This window comes from Scophthalmus maximus, chromosome 16, assembly GCF_022379125.1.
Source record: "Scophthalmus maximus strain ysfricsl-2021 chromosome 16, ASM2237912v1, whole genome shotgun sequence".
Taxonomy (NCBI): Eukaryota; Metazoa; Chordata; class Actinopteri; order Pleuronectiformes; family Scophthalmidae; genus Scophthalmus; species Scophthalmus maximus.
In genome coordinates, this window is record NC_061530.1 from 10,951,620 (window position 1) to 10,965,675 (window position 14,056).

General features: G+C 44.6%; 1 protein-coding gene across 1 annotated transcript; it reads left to right on the forward strand.

The window, feature by feature from the left end:
- Positions 1–1,378: 1,378 nt before the first annotated feature.
- On the forward strand, positions 1,379–3,535 carry crp1 (C-reactive protein 1). The gene is made up of 3 exons (XM_035613897.2): positions 1,379–1,488; positions 1,589–1,652; positions 1,794–3,535. Exons 1-3 carry the CDS (start codon positions 1,486–1,488, stop codon positions 2,402–2,404), a joined length of 678 nt encoding a protein of 225 aa, XP_035469790.1. The 5' UTR covers positions 1,379–1,485; the 3' UTR covers positions 2,405–3,535.
- The last annotated feature ends 10,521 nt before the right edge of the window (positions 3,536–14,056 follow it).

Below are 14,056 nucleotides of genomic sequence, written 5' to 3' on the forward strand. Positions count from 1 at the left end.
GTTTGTTGTGGTGTTTCTCGCGTTAGATTATCATCAACAAGAGTGTGATGGCGCCTCTGCTGCTCTTTGGAATCTAATAGTTTCAAGCACATTAATATGGTGGCACTACCCAACAAGCTTTGCAGAACAATTTATGCCGTGAGGCCTTTAATGAATACAAATTTTGTTAAGGCTAATATGTTCCTTTTAGAATCTCAGACATCTGAGTTGATTTTAGAGCATTACTCATAAATGCCTGCACAGGGGTCAGGGGCAATTTGAGGCCAAGTGTCTTTGTCTTGCCCCAAGGACACATCAGCACACGGGCCAGGAGGAGCCGGGGATCGAACCATCGACCTTCTGGTTAGTGGACGACACCTGTCTATCAACTGATCTGCATAGTTTTAAAGACATTATTTTACAGTAACTACAGTTAGTAGTCAGGCTCTAATGTGCAGCTGCACACCCTGATCTGTTTTTTAAGGTTAATCAAATAATAACCTCCACCAAGGAGGTAATGTCATTGGTTCTCTTTTGTTTGTTGGCAGGATTACTCAAATACTATGGATGGATTTGCATGAAAATTGTATCCAATATAGGTCTTTGCCACGGGAACAGGTCATTGAATTTTAAGAGTTATCCAGATTCGGATCTGGTTCCGGGAATTTTTTCAAGGTTTCTTAAAATTGTGAGATGGAGACGGGAATGCACGATTTTTGGGTGAAGCTGTATTATAGGTGGTGGATTGTTAGGGCCTTGGCAAACGTTTGTGTTCTTGTTATTATTGCAGATGTTTTTGTTATATTGTCCACAGCCCCAAAAAATGTCAAGTGTCAAGGTGTCCCTGTTAAAAACGTCCTTTTCCTAGATTTGAGGTTGGGTTAAAAAAATTGAGATTGTCTTCCTGAACGTAAGACATTTAAAGCCTAACATGCTTATAATCTTATGGGCACTGATATATTCAAATGGCAGGAACTATCAGACTTACTAAACTCTACTCTTAAAGGACTATTTCTCTCAGGGACTGTCCCTTCAGTGAAAAGTAATTCCAGTGCAACTGTTCCCAAGTATGTCCAGAGTAACCAGGGATGTTGTGTCCAGCAAGGTGTGTTGCTGCTGAGTTTTCCAAAAGTCAGTTGTCAAAGCTTTGACCATCAGAAGTGAAGCTGCTCACACCTCCATCAATAATCTCAGCGACAGATCTGTTAATTGCAAAAAAACGAAAATAAATCTCTGCCATGGATCAGATCAGATGTTTGCTCCGAACATCTGTCGACTGACCCGTCATGTGATGTGGACACATACTGTAGGTGCAACGCTGTGTGTCTGCATCAGTCACACGCACAGGACAGTGTCACTCGGCCCTCACACACCAGGCCTATTGTCAGAGCGTCCGCTGCACAGCTGACGTCAGGCCCTGTGCTAGGAGGGAAGAGGACTGGCCACGGGTCATAAGAGAGTTGGGACTGAGTTAGAAACATCGACCAACAAGGAAACAACGTCGAAATGGTAAGAAAAGATGATTTCTATTGTAACTTTTGACTGAAGTAGATCTTTCATGTGACTCAAGTGGATGATGGCTGATTGTGGATGTTCTGTGTGTTTACAGAGGTTTGCTGTGGTTTTGCTCAGTGTCTTTGGACTGTGTATCAGTCTCTCCTCAGGAACACAAGGTAGGGGGTCAAGGACAATCTTGTCATTTGTCATTAGAGACACATTTGGATTTGATTCGTTATCTTCAAACATGTATGTTTTTCTCACACTGATCAATATTTAGTGTTTTTATCCTTTCTTTCTTGTTTGTGTTCCTACAGTGGGTCTGCAGGACAAGGTCCTGGTCTTCCCATATGAGACAGACTTCAGCTTTGTGGCCCTGATCCCGCAGAAGGAGATGGGGCTGACGGCCCTCACACTCTGCATGCGTGTGGCCAGTGAGCTGCCAGAGGAGCGGCAGATCATCCTGTTCGCCTACCGCACGGCCGACTACGATGAACTCAACGTGTGGCGTGAGAAGGACGGCCGCATCTCCTTTTACATGAGCGGTGACGGCGCCTTCTTTCACCTGCCGCCCCTCACCACCTTCCGCACCAGCCTTTGCCTGACCTGGGAGTCTCGCACCGGCCTCGCTGCATTCTGGGTGGAGGGCAAGCGAAGCACCTACCAGGTCTACAAACCTGGCCACACCATCCGTCCACAAGGCACCATCCTCCTGGGGCAGGACCCCGACAAGCACCTGGGGGGTTTGGAGGCCGTGCAGAGCTTCGTCGGGGAGGTGACCGATCTGAACATGTGGGACTATGTGCTCTCTAGGAGCACGATCCAGGCCTGGCACTATGGGCACAAGGTCCCCAAGGGAAACATCTTTGACTGGGCCACTATCGAGTACGAGCTGAACGGGAACGTGATGGTGGTGGACGACGACTGACTCGGGGTGGAGCTGATTGCCGAGCGGGATGAAGCTTTAGAGGTGTGTTTTGGACGGATTGTGACGAGTGTGGTTTTCTTCCTTAGATTCACTGTTGTTTAATGTCAGGACCCTTCAACGGTTACTCCTAAAAGAACTCAAATTGAGAGCAGGAGTGTTTGGGATATTCAGTATCTCCCTATAACTACATAGTCGCTTCTATCCATTCACCTGCAATATGCAGTAGTAACCAAATCCAGTACTTTGTCGTGCACAGAAGTCAGATGTCAGCGGTTTTACATCTTAATGCGTCACTAGAATATTTAGCTACATGTTAACTCAATTAATGATGTCTAATTCAGCATGTTTTTAAGTTCCACTAGTCGCTCTTTGTATCGCAAAGCTTTATCCTCGGACTGCTGTGGGAACGGACAAAATCAAGAACAAAACGTTGATGTGCCAGATGTATCCATTGGGTGGCAGTCTGCACTAGTTCGCATCAAACAGAAACTTGTTTCAAACTGAGCTTCATTGCACATGCATCCACAAATAAATGATTTAAATGTTAAGGGAACAAAAAACGTTTGATTGCTACAATTCAAATAGATTTGATTTTGCAGAGCATTTAGATTTTGTAGATCATTTTAAACGAAACATTTGCCAACAGCAAATTGATAAGATTTAATCTTGCATCGGCAATAACACCATATTGCATTTAAAAGCAAATCACAACTGACTTGAGACATGACACCTTTAAACTATCAGTTTAAAGAAAATAAAATAAAAATGTTGCTTTGCATACTGTAACAAAAACAAGCCTATTTAAAACAAATAGTTACCATGCACTGAAAATTTCTCAGCATTAGTTTTTTTGCAGATCAGTGATATTGACGACAAAAACCTGAACGAGACACTAAAAGCGGCGAACTGGAGGATGCATTATTTCTACAGCAGACTTAATGATTTAACTGCAGCGAGAGACAAACAGCAATTATCATGTTTGACATCCATAAAGTGGCCTTCGGTTACTGTGCCCGCTCATGAATTTTCCATGTTTTAACTGATGTAAGATCGCTCTCGGGTCTGAAATAAAATCTTGCCATGTGCATAACTAATAATGTTTGTAATTAAAGAGAACATTCTGTCTTTGAACTCTGGCAGCTTCCTTTTCATAATCCTTTTTTTGGACACACTTTAGAAATAATCTGTTTTCTTACTTCACAGAGGGGAGATTTTCTTTTTTTTTTAAAGAACAGATGCTTTCACTATTCCATCAATCAAATGTATACAGAGAAAACACAAATTCATTATGACAGCTGTTTGTTGGATGCACTTTGTAATTTCATCATATTTGTACTCCATTGATAAAATACCATTTTTCAAAAGTTGATTTTTGAACTGAAATGAAAGGGGGGCTCTCATGTAAAGCTTTTGCACCCCTTCCTTCCTTATAGGCTTTTGTCTCTCTCCATTCTCCACTGTTCTAGAGGTAACCATGGCAGAGCGACATAATAAGATGGATGTGTTAAATGCTACTTGCAGATATCAAGTCATATTGCTTCTCTGACAAAGGCCCCTCAGAATGATCCCAGGGTCAGATCTTCTCCATCCAAGTGAAGCACAGTAACCCTAAGTTCCAGTGTGCCGTCATCTCTGCTGGTCTCCACGGCTCCGTGCACTCATCCTCCCTGCCTGCACCACCACTCTGACCTCCTTGCAGAGGCGAGGGAGGAAGTTTCCAGCGCGCAGCCCGTGCAGGCTCCCTTGAGGGTGGGAAAGTGCTGCGTTTCCGACTGTGTGTTTATTCCGACCAAATCGCCCGTCGGCCCTCTCGCAAGCAGCTAAATAAGGAGGAGGCAGGGCCAATGAGTTCTGACTGCGGGTCAGCAGCCAAATGTTCCACCTTCTTGAATGTTGCAATGCATCAATCGCAGTGCCCACTCACTGTGTTGTAACACCTTTGTGGACCATCTGCCCAAGCCTGGCTTCTTAGCCCTCTGGTACACACACACACACACACACACACACAGACGGTCTGTTATTTCTTTCATTTTTGCATCTCTGCCCAAAAGGGGTTCTAATTCCATATACATGCAAACATCTCTACTGATGAAGCCATTTCAATTTGAAAACAGAAAACTTGTATTTTTAAAAAAAAATTATGAGTGACAAATAAAGAGACCAACATCCTGTAAAAAAAAGAGAGAAGTAGATCAGATCATATTCTTTATGTTATAAACACTTGAAACTTTCTCATTTCATGATTATTGACTTTTTCTCAGCCAGATTGTATTCCGGGGCCTCACACTCCACTTGCTCTGCACTGAAGGACTTGAAGCCCTCACCAGAAGGACAATCAGTAGCCTCTTCTCAGAGTGGATAATTATTCCCTCTGTGTCCCAGTATTGCATGTTTTATCCGACCGAGCAAACACTTGCAGGGGCTCCTTGTCTTGCTTGCGGACAGGGCCGCCAGTGTGGGCCTGTGAGATCTGCATATTGGCCCATGGTGGTTTAAGCTGTCTGAGGTAAGGCGCTGTCGTTGACTTGCATGTCCATGCGTGTGGAGCTGGTGAAAACATTTTCCACACGAGAGGAGATAGACGGCAAGAGGGAGCCCCGCGTGAGCCGGGGTGAGGGGAGACAGAAGGAGGGCCGTTCTGGATTCCTTCGAGCAACTCCAAATAGATTTCCAGGCAAAACATATTTGCATACGCGAGACAGTGCTACGAGCTATCTGACTGAGCCGTGGCATGTGTGCATTGAACAGATGGATAATTTTTTTAGAGCTGTCTTGCAGAAATTTCAGCCCATTAAATTGAGTTCTTGAGCATCACTCAGTCTGCTTTTGTTCACGAAGCCCACAAAGGATCATCAGGGTGAACTTGTTCATTAGATTTAAATGCTTGAAAGATAATTAAAGATCACATGATTAATGAAAAACAATATATAAAATTTACATATTTTAAACATCACCTTCTGGGAATCAGTGTATTAAAAGCAAAGACATGTACAGACGAGCGGAGCAAAGCTAGGCTAGAATTTACTTCACTTTTTTTTTTTTTTTAAATGTGGAAGATCCCTGTCAGAAAGATTACAGTTCGCTGGCTGAGCATCTTTGGTTTTCTATAGAACACACGAGGATTAAAAACATTTCTTGATTCAGATATTTCTCTTGATGTTTTGCCTTATTTATTATTATTATCATCATCATTTAAGTTTTTCCAGATATTCAGTTTTTAAAGTTTTGTTCAATTACTCTTTTCTTAGCAAATGTTCACCAACAGCCGGATGGAGGGTGAAGCTTGTACCTGAATGTCTCTCTCTCTCTCTCTCTTTCTCTCTCAGAGTCTGTAATCTTCCAGCATGGTCACTCGTCCTGCCCCTCTGGGCTGTATGAAAAATTCACCAGGCCTTCCCATTAGAGTCAGTCTGAATCAGGGAGCAGGCACTACAATGGCCACGCGCACAACACTTTTATCGCTCGACTCGATGTTATGATAGGAACGTAGATGTTATGTTTATGAAACACAAAATCACAGCAGACGCTGATTCTCTTGCTGCAGGTCAGGTCAGGCACACACACACACACACACACACACACTGTCTGTACTGTACATATACAACGACACACACAAGCAGCGTCAGTCCTGACCTGTTAAAAACAGATGGACTATAACCTTTTCAGTGCAGGCTTTTCACACTGATGGTGCGAGACCTGACCTTTGCTGTGTGGGACTGTGAGAGCAGTTTGTTACCTCCAGGCAGGACGGTGAACACCGCACTGTCTACCTCTGACCACGCTGCTCTGCAGCTCGTGTCAGGAAGACTAATACTGAAACACCACGGGTGTGTGTGTGTGTGTGTGTGTGTGTGTGTGGTGGTGGGGGGGGGGGGGGGTGTATACCTGACAAAACAGAGGCTCTGTGATAAATAATACCTTCATCAAATATGGAAACAACTTTGTCGACTTCAAGTCAATTAGATGATTTCTCAACTGGCAGGTAATTAAAGGGGCACTACACAAACTTAACATTTTTCAAGTCAGTTTACTCACTGTAATGCACTGTAAACAGCACATTTCACAAAAAACTAAATTGCAGCCAGAATTCCAAGATCTACCATCCCAGTACCAACTGTCCTACTGTTTTCCTGTCCCCCCCCCCCCCGCCCCAGAGGAGCGCAGCATCAGAGCGTAAAAGAGAGTGAGAGGCTCTGTGGTTGAATGCATTGTGGCTTTTAGCAGCGAATTCCCCTCCGTCGCCTCTGGGCTGGCCTCTCCTGTGAACATATGAGCCGTGCCACAAGCGTGTGGTGCCGGGAGACGGTCCAGGGCCTCCTGATTAAATATTACAGCCCCCTAAATGGATGGAGATTAGCCTCTGTGGGAATGTTAGTTAATTTACCCCCCGGCCAGATGTGCGTGTGTGTGTGTGTATAAGCGTGTGTGTGTGTGTGTGTGTTTGTGTGTGTGTAGATATGAAAAGAATAGCAGGGAGGAAAGGGGTTGTTGTACATGTGCCCCAGTGTAAACGGATTGCAGTAGGTCAGTGGAGGATGCGGTTTCATGGGGTGAAATTTTCTGAAGCAGTTCAGAGACCGTTGATCTTTAGTTCAGCTTAGAACTTTGATTTGTAATTTTTTGTTTTGGTTTGTGAACAAGAGGAATTATGAGATCATTTGTGAGGCAATAACACAAAGCCTTTTTATTTCAAAGGATTAATTATTCCAGGATTTGTCACTTTATTTTAACTTTACTGACTCTGATTCCTTGTACTGTATATATATAAACACGTATATAGTAATTTCATCCTATTTCTACCATGTGTTATTAGGCTAAGCATAATTATAATATATTTCATATATTTATAGCTATTTTACACTTTTATCCTTAACTATTCTTAATTTGTGTGTTACCTATCTATCTATCTATCTATCTATCTATTTATCTATCTGTCTGTTTCCTTGTTACACTCTTTTTTTTATAACATCATTTTTTCCCAAAAGACAAAATCTGGTTAATCTGTTGTGTTGTTAAACTAAGAAATCATACAGTCTGGAGTCATAATAAAGAATGACATGGACATTGGAAATGAATGCGATAAGCCACAGCATTTCAATAAATTTATGAAGAAAGCTTCAGAACGTGTTTTTCCCTCGATCTTTTCCCAGCTGCACAAAATGCTCTACATTAATTTATCAAATGTCATGTGACTGGGCTGTAAAACAGAAGCGGAAACAGACAAGTTTATCAAATTTATTAAAAAGACGTATCTTTTTCCTACTCTCTTTCATTCTGGCGGCCACGTTGTGGACAACTCGCCACGACCAGTCTCCCTCCACAGCAGAACACTTCACATGAGCCGACGATGAAGGTTGCTGCTCCACATCCATTCTGCTTCACTGTAGGTGCTAAAGTCGCCGTGAAGAAGTGATTCAATTCACACATATGGAATAAATGACATTTTAATTGCAGGCTGTTTTCTGTGATCTGTTATGCCATCTCGACATTCGCCCTGAATTATTGATCAGTTGGTTTTGTAGTTCACCGCGTTTAAAATGCTTTTAAGGATGTGAGTGCGTGTTTTGAGGTCTTTGCATGAAAACCCTGAACTTTATTATTTATAAAGACACGTAACCTTTATGGGAAAAGCAGGGGGCTCTATTTAATCACCCACCCTGTTCTTTCACCTTTTCGCCCTTAGTTTGGTTACTCAGCCTCCACAGTGGAGGCAGTCTGATGAACATTCGTTTTTCTCCATCTTCTTCCACAGTAGCGCGCGTCAGATGTATCACTGCCAGGCCTTAATTCTCTCTATTCATTTCCCTCTCATAATGGACCAACACATCCATCAAACACACACCACATATGTGTACAGCACCCACAGACAATAGCTGCTCAACATATACACGCCACATGTGCACACACACACACACACACACACACACACACACACACACACACACACACACATGCAGAAACACCATCGCACCCATGCACGAACACACACACAAGCACTCGGCGCCACTGGGCAGGGACTAGCCTGAAAGATTGAAAGCAATTAAAACTATCATCTGCAGTGGCTCTGGGCAGGCCCGTGGCTGCGAGGGGGGAGCTGCCACTGTGCATCAGGCTCTCTGTCGCAGCAACGCGCGGAGACATAAGAGGGAGAGTCGCAGCTCTCCCCGAAACACACAGGCACCGCCACAGCTCCCCGCGTGATACGCACACATGTATGTTCACGCGGGGCTTTGTCATACAACTGCCATGACACTTGATCCCGCTGCTGATCTTTCACCTGCTCCCCGGGTTTCAGGGTCGTCTCCTGAGAGCCGAACACGAGGTGAAGCCCACAGACGAAGCGTCCCACCACCAGGGACTCAGACATGTCCACGCACTTTGACTCAGCCGAGCCGCTGGTTTCCAACACCGACAATATCATCGAGATTCAGCGCTGGTACACTTCATAATGGCTTGGCCTGAAGCGCGAGGAGCCAGTTTGTCTCCAGAGGTTAAGTAGCACAAACAGTGAAGTGACAAAAAGTTCAAGTTAGGGTGTAATGATATGAAAAGGTTGTGCCAGATGCTTGTTTTTCTTCATGTGCATGTCTTACACAAAAAGTCAAAAGAGCCTTGGGTTCTTGCGTTGGCCAACAGAGGAAATAGCTATTGTTCCAGTCAAAGACTTTTGTGGTTTGGGAATGCTTCATTGTTGCATATACAGAGACACACATCAGCACACGGAGCTCATCAGTCTGATCTCATTAAGTGGAAGTGCTGTAACTCCAAGCTGTTTGGGCCAAACTTCAGCAGTTTACCTGCGTTCAGATCCTTGGGAATGGTGGCTGTCTGCCTCTGTCTGGACTGGCCCCTTAACAAGTCTCCTCAGGACAACCACAACACCATTATCATCTACTGTTACTGTTTCTCTCTCTCTCTCTCTCTCTTTCGCTATCTCCATCCCCAACCTCCGATCAGCTCTCAACCTGTCACTCTCACTTAGCGTCGACATTAGCACCGGTGGTTTCCTCTTCCTGGTTCTCTTCACCCCTCCCCGCCACCGTTTCCCCTTGGTGCGTTTGAATACATATCTCCAATATTCAGCCCCTACTTAATTTGACAGGCCCCTGTTTTGTCAGTCTGACAGGCCCATAGCGAGACACTAATAGGCCACGGAGACCACCAGCAAAGGCACCAGCCAGGGAGGCCCCTGCGGTGCCAGGCCCCATCACCCTCCATGTCTCTCGGGGCGATCCAGGCAAGAGAGAGGGGGTCAGGGGCGGAGTGGTCAGGCAGCAGTGCTGTCACACCAGGCCACAGCAGACTGGACCAGGCCTCAGTGCTGACACCCATCACACACACAAACACACACACACACACACACACACACAAAAGAGGGTAAAAAGAGCAGCCAGTGGGGGTATCCAAGGATCTAATGACTATGCCTGCCACTCACAGCCGTCTTCTCAGAGATGGCTGCTGAGAGAGGGATTTAACTCCACGCTGTTTGTTTGGTGATGGACCCACTGTGGAGCAGCTGGGATGGAGATGTGTGCGCGGGGATATCTCTGTGTGTGTGTGTGTGTGTGTTTCCCTTTAGGCCACCTGTCTGACCGATTGTGACCTGCTAAACTCTGATCACGGTTAATTGGGGGCCGGTGGTGGTGAGGAAGGAGGAGGATCCACCAATCAGAGACAGTGGCTATTGTTCTTTTGTTTGCTTCGCAGACAGGTGAGAGAGGAGACCAAATCATGACACTGAAGTAACCGATTGCTCATGACCTCATTTTTTTTGATCTAGGGGTATTCATCAGACTGTGGACTTTTCTTTTTTAGCAGGTGGAATTATTTGACCACGGTGCTTTCAAAGCTGAACTATAAGTTTTTATTCCACCCTCCAGTCCACCACTTTGGTTCAGACTAACATATTTCTTCCAAATATCACAAGAAGCCTATTGACTTTGGTGAACCTGTGACGTTTTTTGATTATGTTCCAGATATTCCTTTTCCCTCTGACAATGTCTGGATACATTGTGTGGGCTTTTTTTCTCATGCCATGCGGTTGACAGTTTTGTATTTTCCAAAAATGCCCTAACATCTACTGGAGAGATTTCCATGAATTAGGTACAGAGAGTTATGACCCCCTCAGGTTGACTTGCAATCACTTTGAGCACCATCAGGTCAGAGTTTCAATATGTCCAGGATTTCAGGAATGCGACCAAATATCTGCACAACCTAATGTCCTCCCCATCACCCTCAGCTCTGGGTGATGGGCTAAGTGTTGCTGTTAACCTTTTGGTCTTGTTTGAGCAGCAGATATGAGTGACACTCATTTCCCCTTAAGCACTAATGTCTCTTAAAAGTCTTTCTTCGATTTTTTGATTGAACTCCAAAAGCCTTTTAACTGCTAATGACGATTATTTGGAAATTTGAAAACTCCAGATTGCTACTAAAAGCACTTTGTGGCGAGGTGGTTTTCTCAATTTATGTCCTCACTCATTCAGCCCGAGTTCTCATTAAGAGTCATAATTCAATACAAATCAGAACAGTGTAATTCATGAGATTTGGAAAAAAATGCATGAAATGTCACTTTTGAAGAATGTATATTCTTTTAGAGTCCCTGTGGTTTTCTGTCAATTGCTGGGTCGAGTGGGTAAAGAGAAGAAAAAAATGTCTAGCATTATACTGACAGGCTGCAAATATTATTCTGGATTCTACTTGTTTTCTTTGACTTTGACTGTTGACAGTGACAGAGAGATAGAGAGAGAGAGAGACAGGGAGAGAGAGACAGAGAGAGACAGGACGTCAGTGCTGGGATGGGAGCCAGAGACAGGGGGTCGTTGGGGGACTCCCGGGGTCTTTCGTGTAGTGAATTATTAAGGTTTACTAATACTTCATAAATCCCCTCTTTGTCCTGTCCATTACCGTCCTGTCACATCCTCTCGCCACCGCCAGACTGACTCACTTGCTTCACCCAAATGACAGAAGTTAAACTGTCTTGCAGAGGAGATGGGGGGTGAGGGATGGGGGCTGGAGTTGGGCGAGAGGGGAGGGGGAATCGGCACTCTGCAAGTAGGCCCCAGGGCTGGATGACTTGGTGAGGGTACGCGTCAGTTCAGATTGTGTGCTTGTGTGTGTGTGTGTGTTTCTGCTTGTGTTTGTATGATGTGATGTGTATATTTTCTATTGAAAAAAAAAAGTGTACAACTGTATACATGTGCGCTTAAAGATTGTAAGTAAATGATTGGATCTTAAGAAGTGTGTATCATTTCACAGATTCATGCTTACTCATTAACTCCCCATGAATCTACACCACCACCAGCTCGCTCCCTGTCCTCCCCGTCCCCTCTCCCATCTCCTCCTCCTCCTCCTCCCAAAACAGCAAACCTTGCCTCAGTGCGTGCCTGGCGGACTATCTCCGCGGTCTCGACAGCCGAGCTGGTCGTTGCCCCGAGCACCGAGGAGCTGTCGCCTCTCGTTAGTGTCGCTGTGGCGACCCAGAGTCCCGCCTGCCTGCTCCTTGATTAGAGAGTGAGGTGGATGGAGTGTGTGTGCATGCGTGTACATCAATGTGTGTGTGTTTAGTGCTACACTCACCCCCTCCTCCTCCTTCCTGCCCGCAGAGCTGCTTTTAAAGATCAGTGATTTGGTCAATTGGCCTGGCAACTCCAATCCCACGGAAGGTCATTGATGACTCAATGGACCAGTCAGTGAGGCAGGCTGTCATGTCACTATTCGTGTCCTTGTGAGTGTGTGTGTGTGTTGTGTGTGTGTGTGTGTGTGTGTGTGTGTGTGTTACCAAGCCACTGAGAAAATCAATGAGGACAAAATCTATAAAGATGTGATCAGGATGTCAAAATTGCAAATGATCACTCAGGCTTGTTCAAATCCAAAACCACACTTGAATTACTGCACTGTTAGATCAGGTGAACTCGTGGATTATGTGAACCTTTAAATACGGCAGTGAGCTACATTACAGCATGTGAACTGAAGCTTTTGATATATATATACACATATGCACATATATATACACACATAAACATATATTAAAAAATATATATATACACATATATATATTTATTAGCATTGGAATGAGATGCTGCCTACCAGGGTATGTCCTGATGCATACCATACTGTAAGATTGCAACATCCCCAACTCGAGTCAAAGCAGTGACCTTGTTTCGTGTTTTTCTTGTGAATTCTCCAGTAAAACAAAAGGCGGATGGACATTCACAGGGAAAGACATATTAAATAGAGTCGGCTATATCCCAAAAACACATCCCAGAAACCTCGAGTTCCAGGTCTGTAGGAAATAAGAAATGAGTGAAGCTTGCCAACTAGTCTTGTAACACTAAAACTATGATGGATGGTGCCTGACCTTGTGAAAAACTTTGGACTGGCAACTGTCTGCCTGTCTGATGCAGGATCACCAGGTCAGTGAGTCGCAAGACCCTGAGGGAGCCATAAATACTGTGTGTTATTTCACTTCCTATATGCCCTGCCCAGGGCACAGCTGTCCATCTCTGGACAATTTCTCTGCCCAAAGGGAGGACTGACTGACTCGGCGGACCTTGTACATGCGATGCCCATCTGTCCGGGACCCATTCACCCCCTGGAAAACCGGACTGACCGAGGTTGAATTGTATTTCTCCCCAAAAACCCTAATAAGGTAAAAAGCACCTTCAATTCTGGATTTAGTTAAAATTCTAGTTAAGCATGTGTCACTCTCAGGACGGCAATGCTGGTCTGTGGGTTGGTCGGCCCACCCGTTTTCCCCAGACTGAAATCGTCATTGTCAGCATGTAGCTCAAAGCACTGCTGGGCCCAAGTGCAGCTTCACACGGGCGTTATATGGCTGTACACTCTGTTGTCAGACTATTTCTTCAGTGAATTCCTGTAGTTATCAGAATGCAAAACAACCAGCAGAGACTCACTGTGCATTCACACTTAGGGATACCAAGTAGATGTCAATGTCTGGCTTCTCAAGAATCATTATTTCTGTGTACATACCCCTGTAAGTCATTGCAGACATACTGTTGACAGCTGTTTTCACACATGAACCCAACCGCGTTCACAGCAACACCGTGAATCTTCCGGAGGTTTTCCTGCTGTATCCTCGCATGGATTGACTCAGATATTTTCGAGAAATTTTAATAGGGGACCGGCAGGAAATATTCTGGGAAATGTCCGGAGCAACATTTGCAGATATTTGCGTTCTCACATACAGCCCTTTTGGAAAAGTTCAGGGAAATGCCTGGGCATCAGTGCATGTCTGAAAGCAGCTATTGTCATTTTTAGTGGAGATACTGGGACTGATAAACTATAGGCTACCTGACCAATACTTTGCTGGTAGACCACGACTGTTTTCTGTTATTTGCACTATATAGTATTAATTTGGCTGGTACCAAATATGCAAACGGATACGTATGGACGACTCTAAAAAACCCTGGATTACTACCTTGACAACATGAATTTTGTGTCCAATGCTACCGATTTTGGTTTGGGGCCGATCATTAAGGTTATAAGTCAGGTGACTAAAACACACAAGAGTGAAAGCTCATAGTTTCTGTCAATAAAAAAGGCTAATTTTAAATGCAGGACTTTGATGGACCACTTCCTCACCTCCACACGCTTACGTCTCTCAGGCAATGGATGTAAATCTTGAGGTGCACA

Bases quoted from the DNA above. Each gene is read 5' to 3' on its own strand.
- crp1 (XM_035613897.2), top strand. The intron at 1,653-1,793 runs GTAGGGGGTCAA...GTGTTCCTACAG, and splicing joins TCTCTCCTCAGGAACACAAG to TGGGTCTGCAGGACAAGGTC.